Source organism: Ochlerotatus camptorhynchus, unplaced genomic scaffold, assembly GCF_037179485.1.
Source record: "Ochlerotatus camptorhynchus isolate MF236.1 unplaced genomic scaffold, CSIRO-AGI_Acam_v1.1 ptg000079l, whole genome shotgun sequence".
NCBI lineage: Eukaryota > Metazoa > Arthropoda > Insecta > Diptera > Culicidae > Ochlerotatus > Ochlerotatus camptorhynchus.
In genome coordinates, this window is record NW_027040569.1 from 73,385 (window position 1) to 89,530 (window position 16,146).

The 16,146-nt window shown below is 40.1% G+C and overlaps 1 protein-coding gene across 2 annotated transcripts in view; it reads left to right on the plus strand.

Moving 5' to 3' along the window:
* Positions 1–10,456, plus strand: part of LOC135697899 (uncharacterized) — a 45,110-nt gene extending 34,654 nt beyond the window's left edge. For both annotated transcript variants that reach the window (XM_065217752.1, XM_065217753.1), the window contains exon 7: positions 7,841–10,456. In XM_065217752.1, coding sequence (XP_065073824.1) covers positions 7,841–7,912 — 72 coding nt within the window. In that variant the 3' untranslated portion in view covers positions 7,913–10,456. The remainder of the gene's footprint in view (positions 1–7,840) is intronic.
* The last annotated feature ends 5,690 nt before the right edge of the window (positions 10,457–16,146 follow it).

A 16,146-nucleotide genomic window follows, 5' to 3' on the forward strand; every position in this document is an offset into this window, starting at 1 on the left:
TTGAAAACGAAATCCTCTTCAGTGGACTCCGTTTTTCTTGCATTTGCCTGTTGCTTGGCAAACTTCTTGGTTTCCTTGGCAACCGATTTTTCACTTCGAGAAACATCATCCTGGCTCTGCTTCTGCCAAATTCTGCAGTCTCGCTTCTTGTGGCCAACCTTCTGGCAGTGGTGGCACACAATGGATTTCGATTTCCCGGCCACCTTCAATACCGCTGAATCCGCTGGAACAGTCCCTTTTCGCTTCTGCACCTCATTGATAATTTTATCCTTTACAAGGGCCAGCGTCAGCTCGTCCTCCGACCGATTTTCGAGGGTAGTCGTCAGCGCGTCGAAAGAGCTTGGTAGACTGCGGAACACCAGGATTACCTGCAAATCGTCGTCGAGCTTCGTACCAGCGTTGGCCAGTTTTTCAAACAAACTCTCGAGTCCAAAGGTGGTCCTCGATTTCGTCTCCTTCCTGGAACTTGAGATCACAAATCCGCTTCAGCAGGTGAACCTTCGACGTTAGTGACTTTTTTTCATGTTGCTTCTCCAGATTTTTCCATACTTCCTTTGCAGTTTTCGTAGCCCGGATATGGCCGTGTTGACACCTGTTCAGCAGCAGCCCAATGGTCGCACGCGCTTTCTGATCCCCTTCGTCCCAGGCAATCAGCTCCACCGCATTCGCTCGGTTTGCAGCCTCTTCCGGCTTGACTCCGGGCACGATGTACTTCCATAGTCCTTCGCGAACCAGCAGGAATTCCACCTCCAGCTGCCAGGTTTCGTAGTTTTCGTTCGTCAGCTTCGTTATTCCGGATCTTTCCATCTTGAACTTCTTCGGGCCCAAAACCTCTTTAATGTGATATGGCCGTAGACCAGATTTACTACTACTTGAAAATACGTCTTAGCTTGATAAGAGACAAACTTGGAATGGCATTTTATTTCAGACTATGAGAATACATTTATTTGTAGGTTGTTTCGATTATTCGTCGCTTGCTAGGTTTCTACCTCCAACAAAAACTACTAATAATCAGTCGTCATCGCAATTTATTGCATGGAGGATTGTCATTAATACTCTCAAACATACGCGAGGAATTTTGGTTGATAAACGGAAGGAAGCATGATAACAACCCAAGTAACACTTGCAACATCTTGCATGAAAAATTAAAAAAATCCAGTTGTAAATAAGTTATATATTAATTGCTTTTAAAACATCCTATTTTAGACGCGTTGTATTGTTGTTTGTGAAGTATTCAACCTATCTGACTAGCACTTGTTATCTTGTAGTTATAATTCGATATTGCATGTCTCAATTACCAGTTTATAACACATTTATAACTGATTGTATTCGGTGAAAACTGGCTAGCCTTATGTACAACATGTTTTCAAATGTCATTATTAGAAACATGAATACATCTGAGATATAACTTATTGATTACATGTTATAAATAAGATATATTTCAGTTGTACTCATGTTTCCAAAAATGACATATGAAAACATGTTGTATATGAGGCTAGCAAGTTTTCATCAAAAATAAGAAGTTATAAAAGTGTTATAAATAGGCGATTGAGAGTCGCCATACTTAATTTTAACTTCAACTTACGATACGAGTAAAGTTCTTGTTTTTCGTGTTACAAACATGTTTTGATAACAATTATGAAATTTCTCAATGTATTATACAAACTGCACTACAATATGGCTGACTAATTAAGCAATGTATAGAATGAAAATAAAATTGTGCTTTCAACATCACATGTACGTCTTGTAAAAGAGAAAAGTAAGATAATTAAAAAAAGAAAGCTTATATTCTATTTGTTTTTTGTTTTTTGCAAAGTTGGGGAATTTTATCCAGGATTTTTTAGACAATTCAATTTATTGTATTAAGCTTTTTCTAAGAGCCAATGAGTTTTTTAGAAGTATAGATTTACCATAAATTTGCAACCGCTTAAATGTTTGCAGTACGGAATCTCAGTTTAGGCACTTTATTCGCACGATAAAATTCCTCTGCAGAATAAGTTGTGTAAATTGATGATAAACAAATTCCATTCGTAACAAGGATGAAATTAATTTGCAACATATCCAATACAGTAGGTTGCCTTATAGTCATAAATAAGTTGCGCAAGTCAAGCATATGTTATATATAGATCCCACCTCTTGCGCTTTTTTCGGTATAAATAAGTTGTATAAAAGTGACTAGACGTAAATGTTTACCGCTGATATTGTCATAAATAAGTTATGTAAACCCGTTTACGACAAATTGTGTTGCTTGGGGAAAAGTGCTACAAATGTAATAGAGAAAATCCACGTCCAATGCAACAGCCGATTGGACAACTTCCTGTATCACGAACGCTTTTCAGTCGTCCTTTCTCAAATACTGAGGTCGATTACTTATAAAGGCCGCACTAAAAAAGTCAACAGAAATCAAGGCTTAAATAGCCATCTTCGTATGTTTTAGCACCAAGCCGGTGCACATCAAACTCGTGAGTGGTTTGAGTATTCCAAGCATGAGATGAGCCGGAGATATCGGTTGTGGATCGTTTGGGGCATCTGACGAAGCATACAATGGCCGGGAGTTTTTGCCAAATGCAATTTTACCACCTTTACTCCAGTCTCCCACAATCCTCCGAAGTTCGGTGATCTTGGTGGGATGAATTCCCATTCCACTTCTCGACGTAGCAAGAAATTGTTGATTTTGTCCTTTTCGAGCTCATCATTGAACAAGGCACGTAGCTGGCGTAACTCCTTGAATGCACCAACGAAATTTGTTCCGTTGTCCGAGAATATTTTCCGCACCATGCCTCGACGATTCACGAACCGGTCTAGTGCAGCCAGGAATGCCTCCGATGTTAGGTCTGACACAAGTTCAAGGTGAACCGCCTTCGATACTAAGCACACAAATAAAGCGATGTATGCCTTCACGACCTTTGTCTTTCGTTTACCTTCCTTCACGAAAACTGGCCCAGCGTAGTCGACGCCAGTCAGTTCGAATGGTGCGGTGATATTCACTCGGGATTCAGGAAGATTCCCCATTAGTGGTTGGATCATCCTTGGCTTCATACGGAAACATCTCATGCAATTATGGATTACCTTGCGGATGGTTGAACGGGCGTTGATGAGCCAAAATCTCTGACGAATTGCTGCCAATACTCCGGACTGGCCTTCGTGGAGTCGTTCTTCGTGAATTTTCTTGATAAGCAACTCCGTTACTCGGTGTTTTGGTGGAAGCATCAGTTGATGTTTGGCGTCAAAGGACAATTCCGAATATTGTAGCCGTCCACCGACTCGTAGGAAACCGTCCTTGTCTATGAATGGTTGCAATGCGGCCAGACGCCTAGAAATTTCACCACGTTGGACACACTGGATCTCCTCATGTAGTTCGTTTTGTTGAAGAACACGGATGATGTAACTTGTCGCCTTACGCATGTCCTGCACGGTCAATCGTCCACAGGAATCTCGCTTATCCTTAGGAGTTCGCACACGGCGAACGAGGCGTGCTATGTGAGCATAAACACGCTGCAGCTTGTAGAATGAATCGAACCGTTCAAAGCTAGTATCGAGTTTCTTCACTATCGGGTTTGCGATGACCACAGTTTTTAGTTCAGGAATCAGGTCGTCGGAAATCTCTTCTACCGGCTCCATCCTATAGGTGACTTCACGAAGAAAAACTGGACCGTTCCACCACAGCTCACATTTGTTTAATAGGGTTGGTTTCATTCCTCGGGATACGATGTCCGCCGGGTTTTCATCCGTATTGATGTAGGTCCAACGGCAGTGTTTGGTCAGTTTGTTGATTTCAGCCACTCGGTTGCGAATGAAGACTTGCAGCCGATCCAAAGGTTTCTTTATCCAAGCCAAGGCTATTTGACTATCGGACCACAATCTGATTTCGTGGACCTTATCCACCAGATTGGCTAACAGTTGAGCAGCACACAACTCTAGTCGAGGGATGCTCAACTCACGAAGGGGAGCTACCTTGGATTTGCTGCATAAACGATTAGACACTGCTGACCCGTCTTTACGAATGCAGCGAAGGTAAACACATGCGCCATACGCATATTTGGAGGCATCAGCGAAACCATGAATCTCCATTGTTTCTGTATCAGGAACCACAACGCATCTTGGAATCTTGACATTGTTGAGGTGGCTCAATGATGTCTGGAACTCTGTCCATCGCTGGAGTAATTCACCTTCCATAGGTTCATCCCATCCAAGGTTGGTAGCCCACAGGCACTGCATGATCATCTTTGCTTCGACGATCACTGGTGACACTAATCCCAATGGATCAAATAACTTCGCTATTTGGGACAGGACACGCCGCTTCGTTGGTTTGTCTTCGTTATCCGTTGGTTCAGACGACTTGAAGAACAGGAACAGGTCTTTCTTTGGATCCCACAGAAGTCCCAAAGCCTCGATTACTTCATTTGCGCTGGAGTCCTGGATGGGCACTAGGGTCTCTCGAGTTCCTTCAGGAATTCCTTCAAGCACATCTTCTGAGTTGGAACACCACTTTCGAATTGGAAATCCTCCTTTCAGCATCAACTCCTCCAAATCGCAACGTAACTTTTTGGTTGACTCAATTGAATCCGAACCAGACAGAATATCGTCCATATAGGAATCATTCAGGATAACTTCGGCCGCTTCTGGATAATCCTCACTCTCGTCACGGGCTAGCTGGATAAGTGATCTCCGACAAGTGTCCTCGCCAGAAGATTCTCTGGTACCGAGTCTGGGAGGGATCAACGAGAATTTGTCGGTAAATTTTGGATACGTCTACGGTGAAAACGTAGGTATGGGTTCGAAAACGTAGTACGATGCTGAACAGGTCACTTTGGCTGCTGGTTCCAGTCATTAGTCCGTCATTCAGGGACAGTTCACTCGCTTTGGCTTTTGCGTCAAACACAACACGAAACTTTGTGCTGCTACTGGATGGATTGAAGACACAGTGATGCGGCAGATAGTACGATTGTAGACCAGGAGGATCTTCTTCCTGCCTCACTTCACGGCAGTGACCCAACGATTGGTATTCGTCGATGAACTCCGCATACTGAGCCTTCAGGTCAGGATCTCGCGCCAATCTTTTCTCCAACACCAGGAATCGTTTCAACGCCAGGGATCTGGAACTTTTCAACTGGTCCACTGATTCACGGAATGGCAGCTGGACAACAAATCGTCCATCTTCATTACGATGATAAGTCCGTTGAAAGTGTTCTTCGAAACGTTCTTCTTCACTCGTCATCATTGCTGGTTCAGCGATTTCCTCTTGGTCGAAAAACCGCTGCAAGCATGTTTCCAATCCATCGGTCACAGCAAGGTTGACACATACTGAAGAATCTTCTTGCATTTCCTCGTACGAGCCAGCCACGACCCATCCGAACTGCGTTTCGTTCAAGGTAGGTAGGTGATCGGCAAGTTTGATTTGGCCTTGCTTCAGAATGTTGAAGAAATGTTCGGCACTAATCAGCATTTCCACTTCTCGTGGACGGTTGAATGAAGCATCGGCCAACAGTACACCGGATGGAATATGCCAGGAATCCACTCTAACATTTGCCGACGGAATGGTGCCAGTCACCTTCGGTGTGACGAGACAATCTACATTGGAAGTGAAGTTGCTGTAGTTGGATGTCATTCTTACCACCGTTCGATGGCGTATCTGGGAACGCGTACCTCCTACGCCGACTAGAGGAACATTAGCTGGGAATTTCAGCAGGTTTAATTTCTTCCCCACAGACTCCGACAACAAATTGATCTGTGATCCAGAATCCAGCAGTAATCAATCGCTGGTTTCCAAATCGTTCTTCCAGGATCTCCCATGCTCGTGCATAATTGTTGTTTTGCAGTGTCTTCAAGTCAATCACACCTGCAGCATCTGCCTTCAGCGAATTTTCCAAATGGTACAGCTTTACAGCGTCGGAATCGTTTGATCGCTGCATCATGTCCTGAAACATGGCCTTGAAGCGTGGCCATGCTTCATAACGACCGTCGAAGGTTGGTAGAGGAGTACGGTAAGACTAAGTGTGAATGATGACAGGTTGAGTTGAAGCCTGGTTCGCTCTTGCTGATGTTGAAGGCACTGACACGGGCAGGGTTGCTCTATTCTCCATCTCAATCATCTCGATCATCGTCTCTATCGTGACCAAGGTTTCATTGTAGAGGGCTTCGAATGCGATATACTTTTCCTCATGAGCATCGACGTTCTCCTCTTCCACGGAGGCGGCGATGGCATCGTGAATCTCGTTGTATTCTTGATTAATCACTTGCAGGTTCTTGGAGTAAACCCGCAATAAGGGAAGCGGTAGCCTCTTGTTCGCAGTTTCTGCTGCAGTCAGGGAATTGAAGATCCGTGTGACCTTCGCCTTTACTTGGCCACGCACCTTCACATCTTCCGAATTTTCCATTTTCCGGGGTGGGGTGTGAGGTAACATCTCCTCATACGCGAAGGTTTACGGTTACTCGGAAGGAATACTTCACACTTCGCAGGTTTTCTTGGCACGGTTCACGTTCGGACTACAATCGCAACGGTGGAACACACACTCACGAAATATCCGCTCGATTTAGTACGACACGTGGATAACGTTTCTATGGTAACCGTGACGGAAGGGCGAAAAACACTCACGGACGTCGCGACGAGGAATATCAACACGCACTAGGGCGTCGCGACGACGGAATAAAATCACGGGGTTTCGCGTTGTCAAAGCCACGCGAACGCTTTTTCACGTTGTCAAGCCACGCAAAACGCTTTTCTCACCTAGCAGCAACACGCCAGTCCAGTATCCGGTTCGAAGGACCAATGTTTTGTATTTTTCCGTGAACACAACGACGATATAGGCGGAACGGTGGACTGGGAGTTACGGACAGCACAAGGTTCACCACCGGGTACCAATTCCAGGGCAGGGTAGGCAGGGATAATCCAAACAATTCACGTACTGCTGCTATTAACTAGTTATTATTTATTCCATTCTTTAATTCTTTGTTTTTCACTGGTTGACTTCCAATTTTATTCTGATCATCCTCGGTTTAGGGGTCCCATATTTATACCAAGTTTGGCTTACTTCGAGAACATTCGAAACAAGCCTGTTACTAACGACGTTGTTACTGTTGCTAACCTAACAACGTTGTTTGCTTGTTGCTCCTAAAGACGTTGCTGACTTGGATCGTTTTAGGAAGTGTTCGTCTCTCACAATATTCATTCTGATAATGGAACAATTTTCATTGGAGCTAAGAACGAGCTTCATGCTCTATACAAAATATTACACTCAAAGAACGAGGAACAAAATATCGGACATGCGTTGGCCCGCGAAGGGATCAAATTGCATCTAATTCCACCCCGCGCACATAACTTTGGAAGACTATGGGAAGCCGCAGTAAAGGTAGCGAAGACTCACATGCTGCACCAAATCGGCAATACATCATTATTGCATGAGGATATCATTACGCTTCTTGCGCAAATAGAAGCTTGCATGAATTCGAGACCGTTGCTGCCAATGACTGAGGAGAGCAGCGACTTAGAGGCTTTAACGCCTGGACATTTTCTGATCGGTTCAACATTACACGCCATTCCTGAACCAGACTTAAGGAATGTAAAACTCAATCGACTTAACATGGCCTCAAATGCGCGCGCTAAGTGAAAAATCAATGGATAGTTATAGCATCAACACACTGGGCACATGTACACTGTAATAAAACAGGTGTTCATGAATTAAACATGAGATTCAAATTTCAAAATCATGGAAAGTTTGTATGGGCCAAGGATCATAAGTTAATATAGTTGTACGACTTCAATTCCTTGCGATATCATATAAAATTAAATGAATTTGATTGATTTTCTCATTGCACTGTTTACTAATCTTTTTCATTTCAGATCCTGATGAAAACCATGCCAACGTCCATGTTCCGTCTGCTTACCGGCCAGGAGAATCCGGTCTATATTTAAAAATGCCCGAAAAAGGTCATCGCACTTGGTTCCAGCTTGTGTTTTCTTTTGTGCAACTTAACGTAAACCCGTTCGCTGACTGTAGCTCTCATAATACACATAAGCAAGCACAACAGGAAAAAAATAATAAGAGTTATGAAACAAAACACTATCACTATTTAATCTAATGCAAACACATCTCATCAGAATCACCTTACCAAAACTCTGCTGTGAGAATCTAGATAAACAAGAAATGGAAGTTCTCTGCTAAATAAAAAAAAATGAAATAATTAAGCAAGAGGATAATTGTATCGGAATTTATTCACGCCTTGGCCTTGCAGTTATAATTGAATAATAGAGAAGAATTACTTGACAGTCGAACCATACAAGGAAGAATCGCATTTACTAATTATCATATTGCCGCTGGACAGCAAGCCACCTCAGCTACACTGCAATAGAGGTATTCAGAATAAGAAAAAGGGAACGTCACAGCTTTTTGTATTGATATCACACACAAAATACACACTCGTATGTGGAATAAGCGATAAGATAGCTTAACAAACAGTAACGCGATGTAACGCTAACCAAAGAGGATGATAAAGACGAAGCAGACAGGACAAATTGAAAACATGAAGAAAGCAAATGTTGAAAATGAAATATATTTTTTGAAATTGTTTAACAATAAGCTTAACTTAGCTAAACACGAGAGGATGCGGTGAGTCTTGATTATGGTATAAAATGAAGCATTTGGAGAAAATTTGGAAACACTGAAATCTCAAACACCTGAACGAATTGTCCATCATTTATTGACTTACTAATATTCTTACAAAAGAAAGTATAAGGTGTGCCGGCTCATTGGCATTGGTTTGGAAAGTGTACGTATCATTGCCGTATGGAGAGGATAATTGACAACAGAGGTTCTAATCTAGAAAGCAGCTGCTTAGTGGCACCAGTGTTAACCAGTTCTGATCTTTAAGTATTAAACAGACTCATTCGCTGTACTCGGTATTCTCTATCCAGAGGTCACAGAGACTTCATTATATTTGTACCGGTTCCTTATTTTCCTACTAGCGTGGACGAACAAAAATAAATAGCTGAGATGTAGACTTGCAAAGAGCTAACAGTGCAAGTAGAATCCGTGTGAATATTGTCTTTATGCCGTTACAAGATGAACAGCTTTTTTATATATAGTTTATACATATATGTACATGTAGATAGGTTTTGCTGAATCCGGATAGTAGACACAAATGAGATTGGGCCGTCCCTTGACAAAAAATAGAGCAACAAAAATATAAGAGCCATCTTTTTCTTATTGTAGGAATCGAGCTAGAATCAAAAGAAGAGGTATTATTTCCACCCAAACACTGCTGAATTTCCGTATAGTATACAATTCTTGCTTCGACGTAAACATATCACCATGTTCCGTTCCGAGTCTGATTTGTTCTTCGAAGCTGATTTAACCTACTGATAATTTGAGCACATCAGTTTGCCAACAGGATAAAGCGTAATACCGTGAATTGAGAAAAAAGCTGTCTAGAAGCGAAACAATAAATCCCACTAGCTTTGCCTAACCATAAACCAAATATACATGACTGTTGTTCGTGCTTACATATATCGCTGACAAATTGACGCTTGACTTTCATTTCCACGCATACATGTGATCGTAAAAGTGTACCTTTTTTCGGTCATCCATTTACCGTCTAAATGTCCTACCCTTAAGTGTTTTGATTTATTCTGGAATAAGATAAGGAAGCTAATAAAACAAAATTGAACAAGGCAGTGAAAAGCTAAAACAATCGGAACAAAAAGTTTACGCAAGCTTAAGACGAAAGAAATGATACTTTTGTAATTGAAATTATTAATAACAAAAAAAAAATGTCATAAGTAATTATTAACAAACATGCAAAAGTCGTCCCTCACTTAGGAGAAAAAGAAAATCAATACAAAAATCCCTAACAAAAAATGCACTTTTTATGCGCCACTCACCCGCCCGCCATAGGATCAATGAAAAAACAAAAATAATACTCTAAAAATAGTCTATGAAAGTCATAGTTTATCAATTATTTAACCGGTAACGAAAAAAGGAAAAACAGAAACAAAATAAACGTAAACAAATAAACCTAGTCTGCTAAATTAAAACAAACAAAATATTTACAAGTACCCTTGAGATTCGTTAGGAAGAAGATGATTGGAAGAGACAAAAAAAATACATGGTTAAACTGCAGCAAAACATCTATAACTGTGTCTGAATTTAGGATCGACAACATAAAACCAAAACAAGGGTCGAGAAACGACAACAACAACAACAACAACCGCTAAATATATTGCAGTTGGTGGTGGTACCGTAAGCTATGTGTAGACAAGGTATAATGGAAATGGATCACGCAAACTAGTTGCAAGCGAAGGTCACATACATGATTGTGAACACGGAAGGACGTAGGAAACAAACTTGCTGGCATGGAAAAGAAAGAAACAATGAAAAACAAGAACAACTCTAATGTAATTATGGCTAAACAAACTAAACAACACCTATAATGGGAAATGTATATTTATTCTAACAAAGAAAAACAAATATATAAAAATTTTGTGATGTAACATTCTCAAATTGTAGTTTCATTGCGGTAATAGGATCATTTTGAGTTGAACTTTATCCCGCTTTTCTAGGGCGTAAAGCATCATTGTGCTTGGAATATGATCAAGTGAAAGTATGCGAAATAAAGTAATACATTTCACTAGATTTTTACGCCACATTATTTCACTATTTATGGATTCAATCTCCTTGATCGTTCTACTTGTTTTTAGTTCATCAGCTTCTTGGCCTCCACTTCTTCTCCGCATGGCCTACAATTTCAATTTTGTAAAACATAATACACATCATTCCAATGCTTCAAAATAGACGGTTGCTGTTTTGTAAGTACCGTTTGCTTCCTTTTCACTGTTTACACATTTACACCATTACACCAATACCATTATACACACACTCACACATTTTGAATCCATCCGAATAATGGAAAATTAATCCATCACTGTTGTTACTTGATGCACAAAGCACAGAGATCTGCGACTTGAACTTAATGAAAATCACTTGCTCCTCCGAAATCCGGTAAGATACTTCCATCTTATTAGTATTCACAGCCAGCGTATTGACGAAATTGGCAATTTCGCCCAAAGTCGGTCTCACATTTCCATTTTTGAATTCAAAACCAAGGGGTGGTCACTAGAGTGATGCAAAATATGAAATTTTCGCTCCACAATAATCGGATCCTGACTAACCTCTCAAAATTTGAACCCATTTTGTGAGAAACTGAGATGGCACAAACCATTTGAAGTTTGTATGGGAATTACTATGGTAAAACCAAGATTTTTGATCATGCTTATCTAACAATTCACCATATCGGTCTGCTTCAAAAACTTTCAACTGTACTTGTAGAAAATTTTCCTAGCTACAACTTTGCTGAATACCACTTTTTGATTAAATGCAAGGATTGAAAGTTATCAATTGTTCAATGCGCTGATGTCTTATGATCATGCACAATCAACTGCTCAGCGGAAACATTGGTGCTTCTGGGGCGTTGAATGGGACACAAAAATCATGGCTACTATGTCACACTGCAAAAATAAGTGTAGCCTACAGAGCTGCTGCCTGATCATGTCATAAGTTTACCAATCTCTTAAATAATTAATAACTCTTTCCTGTCTCGTTTACCATAGAAACGATCTTTAGCAAAGTTGTTGCTGAGAAAATTTTCTATAAGAATGGTTATCGAACTGTTTCGCAGCTCAATATGGAAAAATACTAGAAGGCAATGAACAAAAAGTTGAGATTTCCCATAGTAATTTACATGTAAACTTCAAAAGGCTTGTGCGAAGTCTGTTTCTAACCAAATGAGTTGTAACTTTGGGAGGCTAATCAGGACCCGTTTTGAAACCATTTCATCAATTTGCATCAGTCTAGTGGTCACTGTACACATTTATTTTGCACCAACTTTTTCTCAGTGTGCTTCAGTGTGCCGCAACTCTTGTTATTTCAGTACCAACATTTCAAAGGGGCGTAATTGTATATGTAAACAATGGCTTTAGCCGTCGATTTTTCGCGAATAAAAGCTCACTAATGGAAAATAATGACACCAGCAGGTAGATGAATGTTTCCTCTACCAGCTAGCACTGTTATTTTGGAGAGGCAAGATTTCATTCGCGAGAAATTGACGGCTAAAGTCATTGTTTACAAAAACAATTACGCCCCTTTGAAATGTTGGCACTGATTTGTCGACAGAAAAATTCGACAGTAACAGATGTCCAGATGTTGTATGTCACTCAAGACCCTCAAGACTCAAGAGGGTACAGGAGCTGATTGATGAAAGTATGAGTTACATTGGAGGAATTACTTGTCATTGAAATGATTTTTCACATTTTCAGCAACCGAACATTCACGAGTACTACAAACCACTGCACCAAATGGAGACGGCCTTTTCTGGGGCCTCCCGTCGACCGGTCGTGAACGCCATCAAGGACGGTCACATTTAGTTTGAAATACAACGCAGCCGCAAGGAGCTGCGCATCGTCCAGGAGGACATTGTCGATTTTCGATTTCTCGACTTCTCAATATATGTCTGGGAGGCCCAGTTGAAGGAAGAAATACATCCCTGCTAGAGGTTATCTTGGCTAATTTCACGTGCACCCTTGCACTTGGTGGCAATTTGGGTGCTTTGCTCAGATCCCATAGCTGCAGAGGGGAACGATCCGGGAGAATATCCTATGGGGAGCAATGTACGACGATGCTAGATTCAAGGTGGTGATTCATGCTTCTGACAGACGACAGCACAAGTTAGTGAACAAGGTCGAACGCTATCATGTACCTTCTAAAGTATAGCACTGCTTGCAAATTTTGTAAATTAATTAATGGCTACTTCTGTTTGAGAGCTGAACTAATTTTCTGTTTTATTACTATTACTACTGCCAGGTTCTCGTTAATAAAGAAAACTAAACTATGCCAGGTTAAACTATCGTGCCATAACTCGTGTTAGACGAGTAGGTATCCACTGGGGCATATTATTGGTGTAACCATATATTCCGGATTGATGATCACCTCCGGTAGTATCCATTGGCTGTATTGGGAATGTCTTTTCAGCACCGATCTTCAGTGGCAGACCTCTCGACGATATTTGTGGTCAACCGGTGTAGGTTATAGTCGCTATATTTATAGTCTGGCGAATAGAATCTCGGGAATAATTTGAGCTGTCAAATAACGGAACCAATCTAGCATATAACGACCAACAACAGAAAAGAGCACATCAGTTTTTGCGAACAAAACATCGGAAAACCTTTTCTCGTGACTCAAGGCTCGTCTACGTAAACCAATAAAAATACTGTTAATATGCGTTCGGTTGGCGAGGAAGGAACTGTCAAAGTTTTGTTTATAAAAGTTGATATCACCTTTTCAATTGTTGGTCTACAATATATTGAATTGGTTCCATTTTTTGATAGCTTGGAATTATATCCGCCAGACTATGAATATAGCAACTATAGTGTCAGTCTGTTTTTTGCTAGCTTTATTGCCATCGTTTCCGAATACATCACCCGTTCGGTGGCCGAATCTGATGACGAAGATCTCTACTGCATATACTCGTATTTGTGGTTCGTGACGAGGGGCACGCAATAGCCTTTTTGACTGCGTTGGATTTAAAGTACAAGGTGTTTAACTATGTAATTAAGTAATTAAAAATGAAAATTAAGTATGTCATGTAATTAAAATTAATTTCGCGTAATCAAAGCAGTGCCAGTGTAATTACTGTAATTAAAACATGTACTGCAATTTGATTACGTAAATAATGTAATTAAAAATTAATTTTCTGTAATAAATGTAATTAAAGCTACACAAATGTAATTAAAAACGTACCCAAATCCTTATTCTTGAACTATTTAAAAAAATTGAAGAAAACCCTTATATGTAACCCCCTTAGAGTGAATTAATTTATTCAAAAACTCTTCTTACACCCTGAAATACGCATATCAATGTTTTACTAGACTACAAACATGACCAATTCTGCGAATACTTATACTAAATTTCTTGGAGCACCATGCTAGAGTTGGAAACTGAAATAATCCACTCGCGACAATCGATTTCACTTTCGTTTTGTACGTTCAACATAATGTCGTATCTAGTGCACTGTATTCGTTGAATAATGCGCTTTAATGCAGAACTAGAATAAAATCGATTGTCACGAGTGGGTTATATCGGTTTACAACTCTAGCGACAATATACAGTGAAAAGGAAGTGATACTCATAATGAGGGCCGTGATTGCCATACAAATGAAATGGGAATCACTTAGTTGTAAAGACAAGTCTTCAAATTTTACATTTCCTTAAATTCAAGCAATTCCTCGAGCAATTTCCTCCCGATCAAAAAATGTTCGAATTTTAAGCCATGCTCGCAGCACAGTTCGACAGATGATGATATTATGATGATGCCTGAATTAACAGATTCAATGGAAGATGTATTTGCATTTGCATTAATTTTCTGATGTTACGCGTGAATTCTTAGATTATTTCAATATATCTTTCAAACTTAATATTATTATAGTAATAATAATTAACAGATTTAAGGCAGAGTTCATTGACAAAAAAAAATATAATCAGGTTTTGGTTGCAGACACTAAGATGATTCAAACCAATTGTGTGCTTTTATTTGTATTATCGCCAACATATGATCACATCCGTATTCAGAATTGACGCGATAGCACTTATGAAATTCGCCTCCCCATTGTTCATCTTTCCATGGGTCAACTAAACAATACTATGGGCAGAACTCCAAACCGATAGGAAACGATGAGTCCAATGTGCACAGGACACGAATTGATCGTTACCGATCAACTTGACACACTCAAGTTATCCGTGCTGGGAAGACAATTGCATACCAGCTGCGATTTTTTCCCGGAAATAGCACAGCATGTGAATGTCCAAAGTATTCACCAGCTCCAGTGTCCGTTCAGCTGTCTGGGATAGCAAATTTGAACTCTTAATATGGTCATTACCGACGGATTTACGTAAAATAATGAAGTTTGATATGTCACACGAGGGGTTCTGGTTCTTATTGGGAGTTGGAAATCTACCCGGGGGGGGGGACAATTAAATGGGACTGTGGACTGTCATATTACTAAAAAAAGTCATTTAATATTCAACGCAACTGTATCTTAAGCCTGTCTAGTATTCTTTCCACTATTTGCCATCTTTGTCATCTGGCCAAGTCTTCACAACAAAATGTACCACCATTCGATTTTTCGTTTCTCTTTGAATCATGCGGCATTTTGTCCATTCATTCTTTTGTTTCTTTTTTTTATATCTTTATTAAGGAGACTTTCAGCCGTTGGCTGGCTCGTCTCCGCCTTCCCACCATTCGAACTTTATCTTCCTTCTCATCATTGGACCATTTGTCCCTCTTTTAATCATTCTAACTTTTGTCCATTCGACATTTTGTATTTTAGACTTTTTGTCATTCAACGTTTTATTCATTCGATCATTTTATTTCGTCCTTCTTTGAATCGTTCGACCTTTTGTCTCTCTTTGAATCATTCGATCTATTGTTCCCCTTCTCATCATTCGACCTTTTGTCCATTCGATATTTTATACCTTCGACCTTTTGTCATTCGTCGTTTGTCATTAGACCTGTTGTCTTTTGTCTTACAATCACTAACAAATTGTTATGTTTGAAATTACACTCAAAAAAGTCCACACGTCTGATTAAAGTATTTAAAAACTTGATTTTTCATACGCACAATCTCATTTATTATAATTGTTTTTCACCATGGTTTGATGTGTTCTACACGTTGATTTCTTGTGTTTCAAACTTTGAAATGTTTCTCTTTCAATTCAAGTGTATTGCACAGTGAATCACACTACTGTTAAAAACAGATGGATTTGAAGTGTTTTGCATTTCAATGCTATGTGAATTGCTTGTGCTGCAAGGTAAACATTGAAAACATGAGTTGTGACTTCATACTTATCAACCAGCATCATATATGAGAACAATTGTGGCCCAGTGAGATCGAACGAAGACAACTGAAGCAGCACACCGCATCAGCCCAGGTTTCTTATGGCTTTTTTACGTTTGGAACCAGTTATGCAAGGTAGGTGATGATTATTCGTATTTGACAGCCACCTCCCCCCGGATTAAAAAAGGCATATGTATACTCAAAAAATTACTAATATAAAATTCATTAAAATTTAACCCTTATTCAATAAACCTGCGTTTATACAT